The sequence below is a fragment of the Periophthalmus magnuspinnatus genome, chromosome 3 (assembly GCF_009829125.3).
Source record: "Periophthalmus magnuspinnatus isolate fPerMag1 chromosome 3, fPerMag1.2.pri, whole genome shotgun sequence".
In the NCBI taxonomy this organism is placed as follows: domain Eukaryota; kingdom Metazoa; phylum Chordata; class Actinopteri; order Gobiiformes; family Gobiidae; genus Periophthalmus; species Periophthalmus magnuspinnatus.
In genome coordinates, this window is record NC_047128.1 from 33,607,729 (window position 1) to 33,629,218 (window position 21,490).

Genomic DNA, 21,490 nt, shown 5'->3' on the forward strand with positions numbered 1-21,490 from the left:
AATCTACCTCGGCTCTCACCACACCCTTTCTGACACGTTTGAGTTATAGTGATCCTACTTCTGTATTCCCAGAAATGCACTGAGCTTGGAAATAATCAACCTGGCACATAATATACAACATCTATATACTATAACCAGTTGGCATGTCATTTGTTTAATTTCATGTATTTAATTGTCCAGAAACTAGATGAGACAGAACATATATTAATATTATTTAGACATGGGCAATATCTATATTATTGTGCATTCATACATGTTTATTGAAAATGATAAATGAAGAAAAGCATGGACAAGTAAATTACAGAGTGTAGGTTTTAGACAACAGTAAAAAAGCACAGAATCAAATGATTAAATGTTCTTAATTATCTGTGAATAAAGACTGAGAAACACAAACCGGTGACTTTACAACGTAGAGTCAGTTCAGACATTTGCCCTCTTCTGGGAGAGGTTAATTTTGTCACCGAGACTCAAGGCCATACCCTGCAAAACAATTTTATTCAAATGTATTAATATGGAGGACCATTCAAATAATGTTTCACTGTTAGCCTGACGGATTCAAGAAAATATAAGAATATCCATTTGGTTTAGACAAGAAGTGTAGCAAGAATTGTTAATAATTAGACAAATGTTTTAGTTCTGAATAATTCTTATTTAGAACTCATTTTGAATAAACGACTTGCTCTTAAACATGTGAAAATAACATTTTTGGACACTGGTTTTTGGGAGCAGGTGAAGCAGCAGCTGTGACCTACCTGGCTCTTGGCTCTGATGCGGATGTGACCGTTGACAGGTGCATCGGGCCCTAGGTGAATGGGCTTCTCGATGCTTACATTAGCCAGAGCATCCTCACCGAAAATGGAGCGAGCGTAAAGATTTGCAGCCATAAAGCCACAAAAACCAGAGAGAGCCTGGTGAAAAAAATAACATGATAATGATACAGTCCTCAATACTCCCATAGAATCAGCATCTCTACATCACTGAGTTTACAAACCTTTTCAGGAGTCAAGCATTTCATGTTTGTGGACTTGAGGATATGTTGAAGGTATTCATTCAGATCAGTAATGTTAGTGTTCACGGTCACCTGTTTAAAAAAAAAAAAAAAAAAAAGGATGGTTATTTTAACTAATTACATTTTTAAAATAGGTTTTCTGATTTGAAAAATATTTTTTGATCATAAAAATATTACCTTGTTTTCCCATTCAAACTCTGCCCACATTTGCCTGAACTCTGCATCAGTGCATGAGGCTGGTTGGATGTAATCCATGATGTCAATGTGAATATCACTGAGGACGACGCAGTTTCTGTCACTGGCAGCACCCGATACATCATACACTGTGGATAAAAATATACAAGAGATTTGAACCTTTAATGTTGTATAAACATTACTCAGTTATCACTTGGTAAAAAAAGTAATACCTATATTTCCAAATATGATGCCATTCTCTGTTGAGGCCACCTTAACATTGGCCTTAATGTTGGCAAAATCATGTGGAGCCAGAGTTAGAGGAGACGGTTTTTCAACTAATTTGAGATCACCTGTAACAGGCAGAACATTTACAATCAACGTGTCTTGGACAAATAATGTAACAGGTGTAAAAGAGAATTAAGACTGATACCTAATGTTGCGAGCTCCAGGGTGCAGTTTTGAAGTGTGTCACTGGTTTGATTAACAACCAGCACATCCAGGACAATGTCGTACTGGTTAACATGAACATAGGCTTCAGCATATACTGGGTCTGAAAACCCCGTTAGCTGAGTCACCTGAGATAAATACACAACTGATCATGAGCCAGTTCAAGAAAAACGTCATAAAAATCTGTGACGTTAAGGTTGGTGAGATCTCTAAACCTTGTTGAGTTTTGATGCCAGTGGATCTGCCGCTTCCTTCCTCTGAGTGTTTCCCATCGCAGCCAAAAGACTGAGCTGAAACTGGTCCTCTTTAGAAGTCATTTCATTTTTGGCTGTGAGCTGCATGAATGAGATGGGATCATCTGCTTGGACCGTCACATTACGTTTCTCAGATTCTTTCTGTAGGGAAGGGAAGATCAAAAACATAAATAACAATAATGTTTTGTCTAATAAAAAAATAAACACACATACACAATGACTGTACAATGTCTTCAAAGCAAAAAAATATTAAACACAATTGAGTTGTTTACACGGTGCTTTCGTGTTGTGATTCTGTTGGCAGGAGGTTAGTGCTGTGTGCAAACTCTATTACCTTTTGTGACAGCTTCTCCTCCTCCAGTCTGACAGTCAGCATGTGGGACAGGGATTTGCGGCACTCCTTATTGAAAATGTCGTTCATGAGAGGCGAGCACTCTGACAGCACCTTCAGGCACAGTGAGATGCGGTCCACATCATCATCTGTAATTGGCTTTTTAGGCAGAGACGACTTGCCCAGGTGCAGCACAGTGACCATGATCAGCATGGACTCTGCAACAAAAGACTACAAAAAAAAAAAAATCATACCAAAATGAGAGCTACAGTATTTGTTAATAAGTAAATAAACAAATAAAGCAAGGATTGAATTGGCTTACATTCTGTTTCTTTTTATCTTGAACAATGTCAACGTAACGTAATGCTAGTTTTGTTAGCGTAGTGGCCAAAGAAGCAGCCACATAGAAGTCTCCATCCATCAAGAAACCACGAAGCGGAGGCCTATAAAATATAGGACAGGTATTATTAAACAACTTTAGATGACTGCTTTAAGGTCCCAGACTGTGCAAAACAGACTCTTGTGAGCTTTAAGCCATGTTAGAATGTTGTTTCTCCTCAAAAACATACCTGGAGTAGTATTTTTTTCATTCACACATGTTTGATTAACCCTTTATTATTAGTCTGTCTACATCTGTTCCACCTTGTGATGTCATGATGTGGTAGTTTTCAAGTTAACGGCTACCCTTTATCTTTTGTTTAGTAGGCAATTCCAGGGTTGAAATTATCCAAATGATTCTAGTGAAGGAGTATGAAGTTTAAAAAACACAGTCGAGCACTTCTTGCATTACCACACAAGATGGATTTTTTAAATGTTTTTGTTTGAGAGAAGAACTCAGCCTTAATATTCAGGGTTTGTGAGTTAAACATGTGTGAATGAAGCAAAACACAACTCCAGGTCTGTTTGTGATGATGAAACATTATAACAGATCAGAAAATAGTGTAATATGTGGCCTTTAATCAAATGATAAAGTGCAACTTTTACCGGTCTTCCTCTTTCTTGGACGGCCTGGAGGAGCTGAGGGCACTTTGGGTCACGTATGTTCCCATTTCTGTTACAAGTTTCTGAGCTGGTGTTGCACTCACTTCATCTTCAGGTTTAACCTCTCCTGTTTCTTTCTTTATTTCATTATCTACTATAGGGATCTGTAAATTCAAATCATAGTCAGATGGTTCTCATCATTCTTGAACATATATTAAGTTCATCAGTGACAGCACAAACCAACCTCTCCCAAAGACCTGCGGACCTCTGTCATCACATTCTGAATATCTTCCTTTGTGCTACAGTACTCTCCCAGAATCCATAGGGCCCCTCTGTAAATTCTTTAGGACACAAGAATGTAACATGATCACAAAATAATTCATATTTAAAATAGTCTATGAAACAATGACAATGTTACAGCTACAGCACTGCTTGAGGAAATGAATGTGATCAATGAGAGATTGAAGTGTGTTATTTACAGTAGCGGTGAACAACTGGTACAACAACTCCTTTTGATTACCAATATGTATTTTATGTTGCTCAAATTTTCTGTAGATGCACATAATCACTGGTTTTGGTATATTTGTAAATATAAAATTTGGTCCATACATGGCTTTTATAATAATAAAATATATTCACGATAAATATTTCTCACATGCTCATGTATGTGTTGCTTACTTTACTGTTTTGATGGCATGGAAAACCTCCAACATCTTCTCAATGATGAGGGGCCTCAGGGTGTCAAATCTCTGAATAGCCTCTCGCACAAACTCCAGCACATCAGCAGCAGCCGCCTCATTAGTGTCACTTAGGAATTCCATCAACTGTAAACCAAAAAACACACACAGAGAAATATTTTCTTATTAAATAAACATTGAAAATTAAATAAACAAACTTTTTGCTATATTGGTCTAAAAAGCATGGATTCATTTTGGTCTGTTTAATTTGACTCACCACTGGTATAACGTTGGCCGCCATGTCAGGGAAGCGCACACTGCAAGAGTGAAGAGTGCGCACCAACAGCTGCCTGTACTTATCTGTATCTTCATGTTCAGTTACATTATTTGTTTTGATCACCTCTTTCTTCAAAACTATCACCAGCTAAAACATAAAATATTGTAAAGATTAAATGCAATTTATTCAAAGATATAAAACTTATTACACAAACAACAAAAAGCCTTACCTCTTCTACATTACGAGATGAGACAAGGTCCAGTGCCAGCTGCAAGGTCTTCTTTCTCACTTCCAGGTCAGGGGTGGAGAGCACACGCAATATATCCATCACAAGGTCCTAAAGTCAAGGATTACACCCAAATTAATATCAGACGCCACCTCAGGGCAGCACCAAAAAAGTAAAAGTAAAAAGTACCTGAAGTACACGTTCATGAGTGGGATGTTCCTTCAGTTCAATCAAACGATCAAGTACAATCAGTTTCACATTGTTGTCACTTTCCTTGATGATCAAATCAATGTAGCACTGGGCAGCAGCCTGGAACACAGAATATGTAAGACATTGTACAAAAGCTAGGACAAATATTGAAAGTACTGGAGAAAAAAAAAAAGAGTGTTGTGTACCTTAATAGCTGTGGGGGCGCTTGAGAGGGTTACAAGAGTACCAGCTGCCTCATATTTAACAGCTGGACTTGAGGACTGGAGCAAATTATAGATACATCGAATAAATCTGGCCCGCTCAGAGGGGTTTGCATGACAGACCTAGAAGTTAGGTAATAAAAAACATTTAGATAGATAGATATTAACAATGCTTTTTAAATAAACCACAGCCCCTTTACGTACTTTGTAAATCAGTTCCACAATAACAAGCTGAAGAATGTCACCAAAAGTATGGACTTGATCAATACAAGTGCTGAGATAATCCAAGGCTCTATCCTGTAAAAGTAAGTGTGACATAAGCACAAAGAGAGAGGTTATTCAGGGAAAGTATAAAACATAAATATTTGGCAATAAGTTCACAAAATATTACACACCTGGTCAGCATGAATCAACATCATAAAAGCATTTCTTTTACAGCTTGCATCTTTTTCATTCACAAGAAAATCGTGAATGAGTTCAGGGGCATCTGGGATGAGGTGTTCAAAGTTCCTGGGACAGAATCAAATGGGTAGTGTTAAACAACTTTTCTATACAGCTTTACAGCATTTGAATAATAAGAAACAAGGGACATTTGGTGTACCTGTAGATGGTGTAAATGGCCAGGACTGCATTGCGTCGCACGTAGCTGTGGCGGTGTTCAAGGCAAGCACGAATGGCTGGCATCAGAGGCTCAAGCAGCTCAGACTCCTTCAGTTTGCACAGGAAACGCAGAGTGGAGCCACGGATGAACTCGTTGGGATGCTGCAGGTCCTGAGAATTGGAAAAAAACACACTTAAATACTTTTATACTTCAGAAATAATTAACAATCTAATCTAGCAAACGGACCTTTCTGTAGGCATCACAGACCAGAATCATCTCCTGAAGCAACTTTCCATCTGGAGTTGTTTTAGGAACAATCTCCCAGAAGACAAGAAGCAACTTTTTGATTGTGTGGTCTTGAAGTGGCAAAACAAAGCGTATGATGGTCATGAGAAGCCCAGGTAGTTTCTCGCCATTCAGTATCATGATGATGACTTTCTTTAGTGCTTCAGTTTTTGCCTTGATCTCCCCTTTTTCTGCAGATAAAAATACTACAATCAGCCACAGTTCTGTGTATTGGATCACTTGTAATTGGCAGTGTAATAGTTACCCAAGTCAGTTTTTAGGCTGACTTCAGAGGGGGGCTCTGAATCAGAAGTGACATTGATCAGGGTGTAGCAGACGTTCTCTGCAGCCGTCATCTTGCTGCTGCTAAACTTAGTTCCTTTTGTAGATTCACAATAGTGGAGAGAGACAGAACACCTAAGCAAGTCAAAAGAAACGGATTAATACAGACTACAATAAAATAAAGCACGAAACAATCGTTTTACAGCATAATGCAAAATCTTGAAACAATAGTTGGACATAACTTTATAAGCTTGGAGGCTTTATACATCATAATATAAACATGTGCAAAGTAGTCTACTGATGTACTGCATTAAATAGACTCAGCTGTTGTAAATCTGTGAAGCTTTTGAGTCGCGTTTTACCATGTAGATTTATAATGACATTTGCAATGACAACAGCTGAGACATAGTCAAGTCCAAAATGAATACATAGAAGCCGGGTGGATAATGAATGAGAAATAACTGTATGAACATCTGTGCAGCCCTGACGGAAGCGGACACGTAGCATCGTCCACATCACAACTTTAAAACCCCGGCCGCGTTGACAATCGGTGCTTTAAACGCACAAAAACACGAAGTAACATGTCATATGAGATCAAGTAGCACATCTGTAGGAGTTTGATCACTCACTAAAATGTAAGCTAAATGCTAGCGCTAAACAACTTAGCCTCTGCAAAGGCCGTCAGTGAAATGGAGGACAGAACATCGCCTAGCTCAACTTAAACACAAACCAGGAAGAGAAACTGCGCATTAGGAACAAAAAGATAATCTGTCTTACCCAAATGCACAACTATTATCCTCTGGAAGCTGTCGGTGCCTTGTATTAATATTTACATGTGTGTAAAAAGCTCGGTGAGTGTTCAGACGAGCTGCTGCTCTGCTCGACACTTCCGAGTGACGTGGTGACGTGGAACATTCCCTCGTGAGCCACGTCAGAGCTACGGCGCGCCGCGAGGGACAAAAATAAGGACTTTTTTTCTCTTCGCAACATAATAATAAAACTTTAAAAAAAATTGATAGACTAAAACGTGTGTGCAAAAGACTAATAAACAAATTTCTATCATTATATTCTCGACAGCATCTCTTTTTGCTACAAGTTCTTTGAGTAAATTTAATCACATTGACTAAACAATTATATGTGTGTGTGTAAATTAATTACCCATGACTTAAAATATACCATCTGTTATTTTGATAAGAAAATAAAGTAATTTGAATCAGACTATTTGAATTCTAGATTAACTTGACCCAGATGGATGGTTTGTGCTGCCCTCTAGTGGACACATGGGAACATACTCATTTTAATTGAGAAAGGTTTTCAATTCATTTGTTATTTATAAAAAAATAAAAAAAACTTATATCATATGCATTATTACTACCAATTCAGTGATATTTAAGTATTTAAGTATTTTTAAATTATAATAGTTGTTCTGGAATCTGAGTAGTTTTGACTCTAAATGATGGTCCTAATTTTATGAGAGCTTCTACACACATTGCGCCTTAGCTTTTGTTTTATTTTGAGCAAAGCTGCCTTTTATTTCTGCTTCAAGAGTAAGCCCTCTGTTTATTCCCACACTGTAACTTACAATGTGACAGAGAACAATATAAGTGCAGGTCTGGATTGTGGCCCGTGGGGGGCGACAGGGAGTCCCAGTTCTGTAAAAACAACATCTCACCTTCTTTCTTTAGTCCAAGTGGTGGAGCACGTTTGGGTGACCATGGAGTGCGTTTGCTGTCATGTAGTTGAGCGCTAATCCGGCGTGAATAGCAGCAGAGGGGGGCTTTGGAGCGGGGCAGAGGCGCGATCGGTCGAGTCATGGCTGCACGCGAGGACGCAGAACTCCTGCACGGTAAACTACGGCACCACGAGCGCGCTGGAAGTGTAAACAGCTCCGAGGCTTTCAGGAACGGCTATGTGAAGAGCTGCGTCACCCCCCTGAAACCAGACCAGCAAAGGGGCTTTTTGTTGAACCTGTGCAGCTTTTGCAGTGAAGACATCCTCAAGTCTAAAGTGTTAAAGGTCTCCGCGGTGTATGTGGGCGCGTTTGTCTTCTGTGCGCTTTCCTTTGCCATATCCAGGAGCTTGCAAAGTGACTCGTTCTGGGATTTGAGGACTTTTCTGTCGGGGTTCTCTCAGTCCATTAGTCCTTTATTTAGTATAGGTTGCGCCTTCTTCTTTTTAACATTTTATCTGAGACGGAAAAAGAAGGAAAGTAGTAAGTGTTGGCTTCTGTCACTGCCAGCGTCGTGCTACCTCGGGGATTTTTTGGTTTTGCGGTTTCTGCAATGGGGAGACGAGCAGCACCAGATCCAGATGGTGGGCAGGTTGTTATTCGTGTTGGGATGTGTGGGTCTGCTCACGCTGGTGCCCTCTCTCAAACTCAAACACAGTGTGCTCATCTTGGTCTTCTCCAGTGTTGTTTGGCTCGCGTCTTTCACAAGTTTGAGCGCACTGCCCGCGCTCCTCAGGCCGCTGTTCGCCTGCTTCTCCGGATTCTGCGGATCTCTTCTGGGGCTGTGCTTTGACCGCTTCTACCCCGTGAGGGAGGCGACCAGCGGCTGTCCCAGTCCGGATGAGAAGGTGCCTGTGATCCGGCCTAGAAGACGCTCCAGCTGCGTCTCTCTGGGAGAAACCTCCAGCAGCTACTATGGCAGCTGTAAAATGCCCCGCAGACCATCCCTGCCCTGTATATCACGGGAACAGGTAGGTCTCACACGCATAGTATCAGACATAGAGGGTAAAAGTGCTGCTGCAGGCTACGCTCAGCTCACCAGACTTTAAACTTACATCTGAATAATCTCCTTTAAAAGAAAACAGCTTCATGTTTCCTAAATACATTGTCCTCCCTTTATGCAAAATGACAAGGCCCTGGATCTTTTTATGGAATTGTTTTTGCTTCATTTTATCCACCTATCCATAAAGTTAAAACTACCTAAAAGTGAAATGATTAGGCCACTTTCAAATAGTCCAATATCTTCAAAATAACCATTAAACACTTTGTCATGACTCCCCTGATAACGCTCTAATGTTTGTTGTTGTTGTTTTTTTACTGTAAACAAAATGACCCTAAAAAAAAAAAACCTCCTGCCCTTGGACAAAAACTTTTCACACGTCACAGCTCGGAAAAGACTTTGTCCTAACTTACACTAAATTATATTCACAAAGTAATGTTTAAGTGGAAAAAAGAGGATTAAAGAAAGCTGAAACTTGGTGAAACTAGGTCTAAGTTTCAAATCTAAATCAGGATTTGTGAAGTTTCAGAATAAGCCTCAGTGTTTGAGCCGCATGGACCTGGGACCCAGCGTCAGAACCGTGAGGATGTTTTTTTTTAGGCAGAAATATTTGCTTTTGGTGTATTGTTAAATCTCAGATGACATGAGCTTAAAAAAGGGAAATGATTTGAGGGACGTCTTAGTTTTGTCATTGTGCCATGGCCCGTGCTCCTAAACCAGTTTGTTTACATGCAGCACCTGAGCTTCAGTTTATGAACAAAATCACATCCAACACCAGAGTTTAGAAACACAGTCGATTTGAACTTGTACAAAATTATAATAGAATAGTATTAAATAAAAATATCGTTTTAAATCTGCTTCAGCTAAAGATCCGACTAAATAATAGATCTGATATTTCTGTGAGTTTATTTTAAGCTCCAGATCTTAAAGAGCCCGTATTACACTGTTTTTGATCTGTCCTAATGTTTCCTCATCACAAACATAAGTGGAGTTGTGTTTTGTTTCATTGACACATGTTTAACACACAAACCCTGCAGATTTATTTATTTATTTTCACAAACAGAAAACGCTCTGTTCCACCTTGTGATGTCACGTGGTAATACAGGAAGTGCTCCAGTGTGTTTTTAAACTCCGCACACCTTCACTAGAATCATTTGGATCATTTCAGTCCTGGAAATTGTTGATCTTTACTGAACTAAAGGTGAAAGGCGGCTACCACTCGATGACATCACAAGGTGGACAGAGCGTTTTAAGCTTTGGAGACGTTACAGACTAATGATAAACTGTTACTCAAACATGTGTGAATGAAACAAAACACAACTCCAGTGTGTTTTTGAGGACGTATCACAGTCTCACAGTCCATTTTATGTGATATAGACCTTCACTCTACGTGTTATCAGTCGTATAATCAGGACATATATAGATGCAGATATACGATCACGTCACTATCGCTCTGCTCTGGTGGTTATTGTAGTTATAGATATATTGTAGTTGTAGATACCTGCGCTGATGTTTGGTGGATGCTTTGGGCTTTTTGAAGTGAAACATGTAATTCTCCTGTGTCCTGGACACATTGTTTGTGTCCTTGGCAGAACTAAAATGTACTTTTTAGTTGTGTTGTTTCCAGTATTTGTTTTCGTCAGACTATTACTGTATTAGATATTTAGCTCAAGGTCTAAACTCCTGCACATTATACTACCACTATACTACTACTGTACTACCACTGTACTACCACAAAACTACACATTATCCTACCACTGTACTACCACTGTACTACCACTGTACTACCATTATACTACCACTATACTACCACTATACTACCACAATACTACACATTATACTACCACTATACTACCATTATACTACCACTGTACTACCATTATACTACCACTGTACTACCACAATACTACACATTATACTACACATTATACTACCACTGTACTACCACTGTACTACCATTATACTACACATTATACTACCACTGTACTACCACTGTTCTACCACTTTACTCCCACTATACTACCACTATACTACACATTATACTACCACTGTACTACCACTGTACTACCACTATACTACACATTATATTACCACTGTACTACCACTATACTACCACTGTACTACCACTGTACTACCACTGTACTACCACTGTACTACCACTATACTACACATTATATTACCACTGTACTACCACTATACTACCACTGTACTACCACTGTACTACCACTGTACTACCACTATACTACACATTATATTACCACTGTACTACCACTATACTACACATTATATTACCACTGTACTACCACTATACTACACATTATACTACCACTGTACTACCACTGTACTACACATTATACTACCACTGTACTACCACTGTACTACACATTATACTACCACTGTACTACCACTGTACTACCACTGTACTACCACTATACTACACATTATACTACCACTGTACTACCACTATACTACACATTATACTACCACTTTACTACCACTGTACTACCAGTGCATGCTGTCATTGAGTCCTTGGGCAAGACACTTCTATGACGTTTGACGACGGCCAGATGGGCTTTAAGTGCACTCTGTAAAAAAACAAAACAAAAAAACCAGTGTGATCAGATAAACATTTTTTTGTAACTACTACATACTGCAGTTGACCTTTGCTGCTGTGTACTTGAAGGAGAAGGCGGTATTTTCTGGCCCTGTTGTGTGTATTGTCAGAGACTGTATTATACTGTAATTACATGATACACGTTGCTCTCAAATGCTGGTACATAGTTGCATATTATTGATAAAGCACAGTTAAAGAAACAAACCATTACTGTTCTCCAGTGACTTACAGGCTCACCACTTTTCTAATTACACTACAGTGGTTCTGTGTATCAGGTACATAAGTTTTTGGGAGGATAAATATTGTTGACTCGTCCGTCTTTGTGAGCGGCGTCACTCGGGGTCCAGTGCTGATGTCACAGATGGTCTTCCTTTTTGTTCACATTAACAGGCCTGTTGTTTTTTTTTAGCCCTCAGTCTCTTCAATAAAATGTTATGTAGTTTTATTCAATTGAAAAGCCAGAAAAAACTCAAATCATAAAAATGTCTGAAACCTTAGGGACAAACCTGTTATTGAGTTATTTTCACAAACGCACAAAGAAACAGCAAAGGGATTCAAGTTTTTATTAATCAGGTGGTAAGATGTAGGTGAATTATATTTTTTGCAAACTTTAAAAACTGGAGATGATCTAAAATATAAACACATCAGTTCCAAATTATTACTATTATTATTGTTGTTAATGTTCATTTTACACTCAACCTCGAGTGTTGCTAAAGACTTATCCAAACACAATCAAGTCCAAACTAACGTCCAACAAAGTGAAAGTTTTTTTTTTTTTTTTAGGCTGTCGTCTGCAGGAGACACAAAGTGCCACAGTATGAGAAATAAAAGAGTCATACTTTTTTGTTCTTGTGCATATTTTTTCCATTTCTTTCACAGTTTTTGGTTGCGATTAAATTAACCATGCATTTTATGAGCACTGATGTTTTGTAGTGCAACAGTCGCCACGGCACTAGACTGTTTACTCAAACTGCAACAATAGAGCAAGAAGAAGAATGTTTAGCATAACCACTTCCACCAAAATCCACGTTGTTCCGGCTCCCCCTGCTAAAGACGGTGAAACTGGAGTCCGATAAGAGATGCCTAGGAACATATAGATAAATATTGTCAGCGTGGTCATGTGATGTTTAATAAGGCAGAAGTGATTACAGGACGACACACGATGGTAAAGTCAGACATAAGAGCAGAGCACGAGAGCGCAGAAAGGTTTGGACTGGAGGGAAAGCAGAACACATCACAGCTTTAAACACTCAGCTTGAATTTGTGTGACTTAATGTATATTTGACAACAGTTCAATTAAAGACGATGTTTCTTGACACTACGACTCCAAATGTTTAGTTAATTAACACTTTATAAATGGCCTTAGGAATTGAAATGAGAGCTTAGCTTCTCTCTAAGAGTTGCACACAGTACTTTGCCATTATCTGCCTTCAATGTAAATATCTGTCCAGGTCTTTTACTAAGATATTTTTTTAAATGCCTTTTTGTCTTTGAATGGACATGATTTGGTCATTGTACAGTAGTAGTAGTAGTACTTGTAGTAGTAGTAAAATGATGTGAATGTGGTTATTTGGTTGTAAAAAGCCTGATGCACATCCTAATAGAGGAGCTTCCATTACGGCGCGGGGCCTGGGGCAGGGCTGTGTGTGGACTCTCCTCTGAGGAGAGGGGCAGGGCTGAATAACACACTTAACTGTCCGTACAGAGGCACAGACTGCAGAGGAGCAGGAGCCCGCGCTCAGCTGTCACGTTCGCTCGCTCTGAAGCCATGTGGAATGATATAACATTGACGTCACGGCCCGGTGACGTACCTCACGGTGATGGCGAAGAAGAAAAAAATGCCAAGTCTTATTAATGGCCCTGCACAATATAGAGTGTGCCCCCAGCAAAGAGCAGAGGAGCCAGAGCCCAGAGAGCCAACACTTTACACAAAGAGACACGGGGTTACGCCTGGTACAAACATCGCACAAACACACACACATCTGCACTTTGGCACTGCTGTGGAGCTCACAAATGTCCCTTATTTTTATTTTAGATTAAAAAAAAATCTACATTTATCTCACACATAGTTAGAGCCAAGAAAAAAAAATCCTGTGGCCATTATGATGAAAGACAGTGATCAGGGAATTACAGTTTTTTACTGAAAATGATTAAATTAACCAGTGGTGACGTGTTTTACATTCATTAAAAATTAAAAAAACAAACAAAGGAGGTTTCCCTGAGTTAAAACCTTTAACCTAAATCTTAAATGTTATTTACCTTGTGTTTAACTGAGGAGAAAAGCCATGATCAATGAAGCAGAGAAAAAAGGATTTACCATGGCAACAATAAACCAGACGAGGAGCAAGAAGTCACATGACTGCGGACACGCATGTTATAAATAAATAAATAAATACATGAGTAAATATATAAATCATTTTTAAAAAGTAATTATTAATACAATGACATTATACATTCATATTATAGTTGCTTATAAAACACATTTTTTTATTTGCGTTTGGAGAGAATTATGTTGTTTTTTTTATTCTTCACATGATGTTATGTTAATTAACATTTGAGTCGAAACATCCAGAGTCCCATCGACACTAACAGCAGAAACCAGCACTTTGTCTGAATCTCCTGATGAATAAAAAGCATCAGGGGAAAATCACCTCCAGGGGCTCGTTTGAGGACATTTATCACCTTTGTTTCTTTTTTGTTTGTTTGTTTTTTGTTTTGTAGTTTTACATAAAGCCGTGGAGCAGGTTAAAATCACCAAAATGATCCTGAATGAAGCTGATTCCGTTGGGTCTGGATGCAGCCAAAGTCACGTTAATGACATCATCATGTAACAGTCCTAAAGTTTTTTCACATGATGTCATTTTAATCTTTTTGTTTTTGTTTAAGTAAATTATTCATGCATCAAATAAAAAAAAAAAAAACGTGGAAAGTAACGTGGAAGTTTGTCATCACTTCTGCCTTTAGTGAAAGTGAAAAGTGTATTTACGTTATAAAAGTTAAATCCTCATTATTAATCCTGTTTTGAACTTTCCCCCCAGTGTTTGTGTGAAAGAGGAAGTGAAGTGTCCAATCAGAGCTCTCGTTCTGCAGACTCTGCTCAAACTCAAGTGAGACGAATAAAACCATCACAGAGTTAATGTGGTGACTGACTCAGGTTTTAGGTTAACGCTCTGTGAAAATGTGAGTCTGTTAATCGTGAAATGAGCTCAGTTTGAGTTAAACGTACTTCTTGAAATAAGGACAAAATGTTTCTGTCTTGTGTATTTTTACTGGGTCATTGTATATTTATATGGGTTTAATACACTAACAGCAGTGATGTGAAAATGAATGCTGTGTACTTGTGAACAGATGGCTTTTGTAGCTTCGGTAGGTTCGATGTATAAATGATGCTGATTCCCTCTTGAGCTTTCATTGAAGTAGGCTTGTGTACGGTTTGTGGTGGGAGTACTGCCCTGAAAACCCTGTAAAACGTGGCCTCTTTGGGGTGCGGGCTACTGTAACGAAGCCTGAGATGTCTGTGAATAATGTAAATCTCAATTTCCTGTCAGGTCAGTCCTGGCTTTAATTTTTCATCTGGGAGCAGTAGATAGGGTTAAGTGGAGTAGGCTCCGCGTGCTTGGCGGTGCAGGCTGAAACAGGATGCAGCGGCTGCATTGTCAGCCTGCTGCTGTGAGTGCAAACAGATGAGGAAATGCTGGAGCCTACTCCAAAACTCATGTCGCCATGGAAACCCGTGTGCGTCATGATCACCAGCAATTAGCTCGCAGCTCTTAAGTTTTCATGATAGGTCTACCAGAGCTGCAGTGTCTGATGAGGCTCCATCAAAGGAGGGCGACGCATTACCAGGGCTTTAGTTCTTCACTTTTTCACTTCTTCTATTTCATATATTTTACACTTTGTTATTTCGTTGTAAGCTATACTTGCTTGTATTACAAAATGTACTTCTGTGTGTTTTTTGTGGGCCAGCTCTCATTTTAAAGTACGGTAACTTCAGTTCAAGGACTACACTGTTTTTGTGCATACTTTTGTCTGCATGTAAAGCATTCAATCTCTCATTTTTACAGATACTATGTTCAAGTACTCGTTTGTTCTACAGATATTTATTAAACATGTAGTTACTTGAGGAGAATACTAAAGTGCCTTTGTGTTTTTTCCCTTCTTGCTGCTATAAACACATAATAACAACAAAAATCTGCAGCGAGGTGAAGATATCAGGTGTTTAAAGAACCGTGAAATTAGTATACAAAGGTTTTATAAAGATTCTGTTTTGTGTTAAAGATGTCCAGACGTCCGTGCACATAATGTCACTGGGTAATGTGAGAGCTTGTCGTAACGGTGCGGATAGGACCAAAGGATGCAGACCAGAGCAGTTTTAACAGTGTTTATTTACAGCGGTGAAAATGCAGTCTTTAAACAGGTCACAAGAGCAGGTACAGGAACCGGGGAGCGGGAGACGGGTCAGGCGGGTGCGGTGCAGGTAGAGGCGGGCAGGACAGGACCAGGACGGGGACAGAAGCAGGTGCGGTACCAGGGCGGGCGGAGCAGACGAAGACCAGAGCGGGGAGCGGGTGACAAACCAGAGACCAGGACCGGACAGGAGACGAGACGAGCAGGAGACGAGACGAGCAGGAGACGAGACGAGCTGGAGACGAGACGAGCAGGAGACGAGACGAGCAGGAGACAAGACGAGCTGGAAGCGATACCGGGACTGGAACGTGGCGGCAGGAGCTGGGCGAGTAGAGGCAGGAATCTGGAGGGTGCATAAATCCAAATGAGCATTTGCAGGAAAGTACCATATAACAAAGCTTAGCAAGAAACATTCACGTTTTACACGCGGACGGTCTGGCACCGAGTGTAGACTGCCAAGCCTTCTTGTACTCAGCAGCAGGTGGTGGTGATTAGGCTGATGCACCCCAGGTGTGCACGGGAGGAGTCAGGCACTCCACCCAGCTCCAGACACACAGGTAGGGGAGGGGGAGAGAGCACGGGAGGACAGGGAAAACTGACATCATGACAGTACCCCCCCCCTAAGGTCCACCTCCTGGTGGACCCCCAGGCTTGTCAGGATGAGCGCGGTGGAAGTCTCTCACCATGTCGGGGTCCAGAATGCGTGCCCTGGGCACCCAGGATCGCTCCTCCGGACCGTAACCCTCCCAATCGACGAGGTACTGGAGGCCCCTACCACGGCGACGAACGTCAATCAGGCGGCGGACGGTGAACGCCGGGTGGCCGTCAATGACTCGGGCGGGCGGTGGGGGATCGGCCGGAGGGCACAGGTCGCTGGTCCGGACTGGTTTAACCTGGGAGACGTGAAAGGTCGGATGAATCCGGAGAGACGGGGGTAACTGGAGGCGCACCGCCGATGGATTTATGATCCTCATGATCTTAAACGGTCCCAGGAATCGGGGGGACAGCTTACGGGAGTCCGTCTTCAGCGGGACCGTCTTGGCGGAGAGCCAAACCATCTGGCCAGGTTGGTATACGGGCGCCGGGACACGGTGGCGATCGGCCGTCGCCTTAGTGCGCGCTCCAGCCCGAAGAAGGGCCGCCCTGGCCTTCTTCCAGATCCGGCGACAGCGCTGGAGATGGCGCTGAACAGACGGGACGGCGAGGTCCCTCTCCTCCGTGGGAAAGAGAGGGGGTTGATATCCCAGCGATGCCTCGAAGGGGGACATACCAGTGGCGGAACTCACGAGGGAGTTGTGAGCGTACTCTATCCAGGGCAGGTGAGTACTCCAGGTCGCGGGGTTGGCGGAGGCTGTGCACCGTAGGGCCGACTCCAGGTCTTGGTTGGCCCGCTCCGTCTGCCCATTAGATTGTGGATGGAACCCGGACGTGAGGCTAACCGTGGCCCCCAAACTGTCGCAGAAAGACCGCCATACCTGAGAGGTGAATTGGGTCCCTCTGTCGGACACGATGTCCACCGGGATGCCGTGGAGTCGGAAGACATGACTGGTCAGCTGGTCGGCAGTTTCTTTGGCTGTGGGGAGCTTAGGCAGGGCAACGAAATGGGCGGCCTTGGAGAAGCGGTCCACAATGGTGAGAACCACCGTGTTCCCCTGGGAAGGGGGAAGGCCCGTCACGAAGTCCAAGGCGATGTGGGACCAAGGGCGACGAGGAACTGGGAGAGGATGCAAGAGACCAGAAGGGGGTGAGTGGGAGGCCTTGGCCCGAGCACATACCTGGCAGGCGGCGACATAAGCCCGGGTGTCTGTGTCCATCGTGGGCCACCAGAAGCGTCTCCTGAGGAGGGAGAGAGAGCGACCGGCACCAGGATGGCAGGCGAAACGGGAGGCATGGACCCACTGGAGCACCTGAGACCGGACAGAATCGGGAACAAACAGTTTATCTGGAGGGCCGTTACCTGGGTCGGGGTCGTTGGTCTGGGCCTCTCGGACGGTGTCCTCGATATCCCAATGGACCGCGGCCACCACACACGAGGAGGGGATAATTGTTTCTGCGGTGACCGGGCTATCCTCCAGGGCGAACTGGCGGGAGAGGGCGTCTGGTTTGACGTTCCGAGATCCGGGGCGGTAGGTGAGGAGAAAGTTGAAGCGGCTGAAGAAGAGGGACCAACGAGCTTGACGGGGATTGAGGCGCCTGGCGGACTGGATGTACTCCAAGTTTTTATGGTCGGTCCAGACGATGAATGGTTGCTCCGCCCCTTCGAGCCAGTGGCGCCACTCCTCCAAGGCCAGCTTTACGGCAAGGAGCTCCCGATCCCCCACGTCATAATTGACCTCGGCCGAGGACAATCGCCGGGAAAAGAAGGCGCAGGGACAGAGGCGGTTGTGGGGGTCGAACCTCTGCGAAAGCACGGCCCCCACTCCCGAGTCGGAGGCGTCGACCTCCACGATGAATTGCCGTGAAGGGTCGGGCTGGTGCAGGATGGGAGCGGAGGTAAATAGTCTCTTAAGTTTCTCGAAGGCTGTCTGCGCCTCAGGAGACCAGGCAAACTGCAAAGCAGGAGAGGTGAGTTTAGTTAAGGGCGAGATAACCCTACTAAAATCCCGGATGAAACGTCTATAAAAATTGGCAAAGCCGATAAATCTCTGGAGCTGTCTCCGGCTGGTAGGAACGGGCCACTCAGTGACAGCCTGGATCTTTTCAGGGTCAGCTCTTACTTGGCCCCGCCCCACAATGAAGCCCAAAAAGCTGACCTCCTCTGCGTGAAACTCGCATTTCTCAGCTTTCACGAACAGTTTATTCTCGAGGAGGCGCTGGAGAACCTGGCGAACGTGCTGATGATGCTCCTGGGGGGACCGCGAGAAAATCAAGATGTCATCCAAGTAAACAAAGACGAATCGGTTAAGGAAATCACGGAGCACATCGTTGATGAGGGCTTGGAATACGGCAGGGGCGTTGGTGAGACCGAAGGGCATAACCAAGTATTCGAAATGTCCCAGGGGTGTCTTGAAGGCCGTCTTCCATTCGTCTCCCTCCCTGATGCGCACCAGGTGGTACGCATTCCGCAAATCCAACTTGGAGAAGATGGTCGCACCGTGGAGGGGCGTAAATGCCGAGTCCAATAAGGGAAGCGGGTATTTATTCTTTACAGTTATATTGTTCAGACCCCGGTAATCAATGCAAGGCCGCAGGGATTTGTCCTTCTTAGCCACAAAGAAGAACCCCGCTCCCACGGGTGAAGTGGACGGGCGGATGATTCCGGCAGCCAGGGACCCACGGATATAGTCCTCCATTGACTCGCGTTCAGGTCTAGACAGGTTATATAGCCTGCTAGATGGTAGTGGGGCACCCGGCAGGAGGTCAATGGCGCAGTCATATGGGCGGTGGGGCGGTAAAGAGAGGGCCTTGCTCTTGCTAAAAACCTCCCCCAGGTCGTGATATTCAGCAGGCACCGAGGACAGATTGGGGGTGTCTGGGGACGGATCAGCGACAGGAACGGACCTCCCGGCCGGAGGGAGGGCGGACCGAAGGCACTTGGCGTGGCAATCGGGACTCCAGCCCGAAACTCCGCCCCTGGCCCAATCGAAAACAGGGTTGTGGGCGCGTAGCCAGGGGTAACCAAGGACCAGAGGAGAAGCGGAGGAGGACAGGACATGAAACTGACGGTTCTCTTGGTGGTTGCCGGACAGAATCACGGTGACAGGTTCTGTGATGTGGGTGATGTGCCCCAGAAAACGTCCATTGAGCCCCTGGGCATTTAAGGGGCGTTCGAGGGGCTCCAGGTAGACCCCGAGCTGCTCCGCGACTTGGGCATCAATAAAGTCCTTCTCAGCCCCGGAGTCGATAAGGGCGGAAACGCATAAAGTCTCTGTGCGAACGCACAGGGTGGCGCTGAGCCGCAGTCTATTAGTAGAGTCCAGGATGTGTTGCTCGCCCACCAGTACTCCCAGCGCTACTGGTGGGCCCCCCCTTTTGGCCGAACTGGGCAAGTGACCACATAATGTCCGCGCTCACCGCAGTAGAGGCAAGCCCCGGCCAGGCGACGCCTCCGTTGACGCTCCTCGGCCGACACAAGGGTCCTGTCGAGTTGCATGGGCTCATCTGGCGGGGGCGGGGCAGCGCGTGGCTCCGGCGGGACCGGTGACCGGCGTCTCTCTCGGCGACGAGCCCGTAGCCGGTTGTCAATACGGTGAGTGAGGGAGATGAGGCTCCGCAGGTCGGGGGGTTCGTCCCGGGAAACCAATTCATCTTTCAAAGTCTCGTTCAGGCCCCGCACAAACACAGCCCGCAGCGCGCTGTCCGTCCAGTCCAGCTCCGCCGCATGTGTCCAGAATTCAATGGAATAATCCGCTACCGTCCTGGAGCCCTGGCTGAGAGTCAATAACCGGGAGGCAGCATTGTCCTGGTAGTGCGGGTGGTCAAACACCAGCTTAAACGTGGACACAAATTCATTAAAATCCAGGCTATCCACAGACGTCTTCATTAGGCGCGCCTCTGCCCACTGGAGAGCTCTGCCCCGGAGTAATCCACATATATACCGGATCTTGGTGGCCCCCGAGCTGAAACGAGAAGGGCATTGCTGGAACATGAACTCGCACTGGAACAGGAATCCGCGACAGAGGTGAGGTTGTCCAGCATACGGCTCCGGATCCGTGCCTCTCGGCTCCGGGAGGCGTGGCGGCGCTCCAGCTGCAGCAGGCGGGGTGACGAGGAGCGCGGCCACCTGGTGGTTAAGCTGTGCCACCTGCTGGGACAATGTCTGATTTAGCTCCAATAGAGTTCGAATGGATTGTTCATGCTGACCCAGCACCGCCTCGGGGTGAGAGTGCGTGAGGCGGCGCGTCTGGTCCGGGTCTGAGCCTGCTTGGTCCATAGTGGCCAGACCGTTCTGTCGTAACGGTGCGGATAGGACCAAAGGATGCAGACCAGAGCAGTTTTAACAGTGTTTATTTACAGCGGTGAAAATGCAGTCTTTAAACAGGTCACAAGAGCAGGTACAGGAACCGGGGAGCGGGAGACGGGTCAGGCGGGTGCGGTGCAGGTAGAGGCGGGCAGGACAGGACCAGGACGGGGACAGAAGCAGGTGCGGTACCAGGGCGGGCGGAGCAGACGAAGACCAGAGCGGGGAGCGGGTGACAAACCAGAGACCAGGACCGGACAGGAGACGAGACGAGCAGGAGACGAGACGAGCAGGAGACGAGACGAGCAGGAGACGAGACGAGCTGGAGACGAGACGAGCAGGAGACGAGACGAGCAGGAGACAAGACGAGCTGGAAGCGATACCGGGACTGGAACGTGGCGGCAGGAGCTGGGCGAGTAGAGGCAGGAATCTGGAGGGTGCATAAATCCAAATGAGCATTTGCAGGAAAGTACCATATAACAAAGCTTAGCAAGAAACATTCACGTTTTACACGCGGACGGTCTGGCACCGAGTGTAGACTGCCAAGCCTTCTTGTACTCAGCAGCAGGTGGTGGTGATTAGGCTGATGCACCCCAGGTGTGCACGGGAGGAGTCAGGCACTCCACCCAGCTCCAGACACACAGGTAGGGGAGGGGGAGAGAGCACGGGAGGACAGGGAAAACTGACATCATGACAGAGCTGGTGTTTGGGCTTGAATGAACAATCCTCTGGTTAGGGGGCGAGCACTGACACTGAACACTGTTATTAAGCCTCACTATAATAATATAATGTTAATGAATCCAAATATAAATAAACAGTTTATCTTATTACATGCACACACAAACAAACAAACATTTCTAAGTAAAGTAAAAAGAAAAGTACA

General features: G+C 44.3%; 2 protein-coding genes across 2 annotated transcripts in view; one reads left to right on the forward strand and one right to left on the reverse strand.

Annotated features, from left to right (window-relative positions):
• Positions 1-236: 236 nt before the first annotated feature.
• copb1 (COPI coat complex subunit beta 1) lies at positions 237-6,849 on the reverse strand. Its single transcript, XM_033983613.2, has 22 exons — positions 6,735-6,849; positions 5,941-6,092; positions 5,637-5,866; positions 5,391-5,560; positions 5,185-5,299; positions 4,994-5,086; positions 4,775-4,912; positions 4,569-4,688; positions 4,383-4,490; positions 4,154-4,300; positions 3,878-4,023; positions 3,444-3,540; positions 3,203-3,363; positions 2,541-2,661; positions 2,222-2,449; positions 1,849-2,028; positions 1,617-1,761; positions 1,417-1,536; positions 1,187-1,332; positions 992-1,081; positions 753-908; positions 237-480 (listed from the first exon to the last, which is right to left on the reverse strand). Exons 2-22 carry the CDS (start codon positions 6,029-6,031, stop codon positions 421-423), a joined length of 2,862 nt encoding a protein of 953 aa, XP_033839504.1. The 5' UTR covers positions 6,032-6,092; positions 6,735-6,849; the 3' UTR covers positions 237-420.
• A 768-nt stretch (positions 6,850-7,617) lies between these two features.
• The window catches only part of pde3b (phosphodiesterase 3B), a 33,641-nt gene continuing 19,768 nt past the window's right edge, over positions 7,618-21,490 (forward strand). Inside the window, exon 1 of the mRNA XM_033991946.2 lies at positions 7,618-8,657. Coding sequence (XP_033847837.1) covers positions 7,770-8,657 — 888 coding nt within the window. The 5' untranslated portion in view covers positions 7,618-7,769. The remainder of the gene's footprint in view (positions 8,658-21,490) is intronic.

Excerpts from the sequence above, each read along its gene's own strand:
- copb1 (XM_033983613.2), bottom strand. The coding sequence starts at position 6,031 with ATGACGGCTGCAGAGAACGTCTGCTACACCCTGATCAATGTCACTTCT. Across the intron at positions 5,087-5,184 it reads TGTTGATTCATGCTGACCAG|GATAGAGCCTTGGATTATCT; the intron begins GTGTGTAATATT and ends TTACTTTTACAG. Across the intron at positions 1,333-1,416 it reads CATCATATTTGGAAATATAG|TGTATGATGTATCGGGTGCT; the intron begins GTATTACTTTTT and ends TTTTATCCACAG.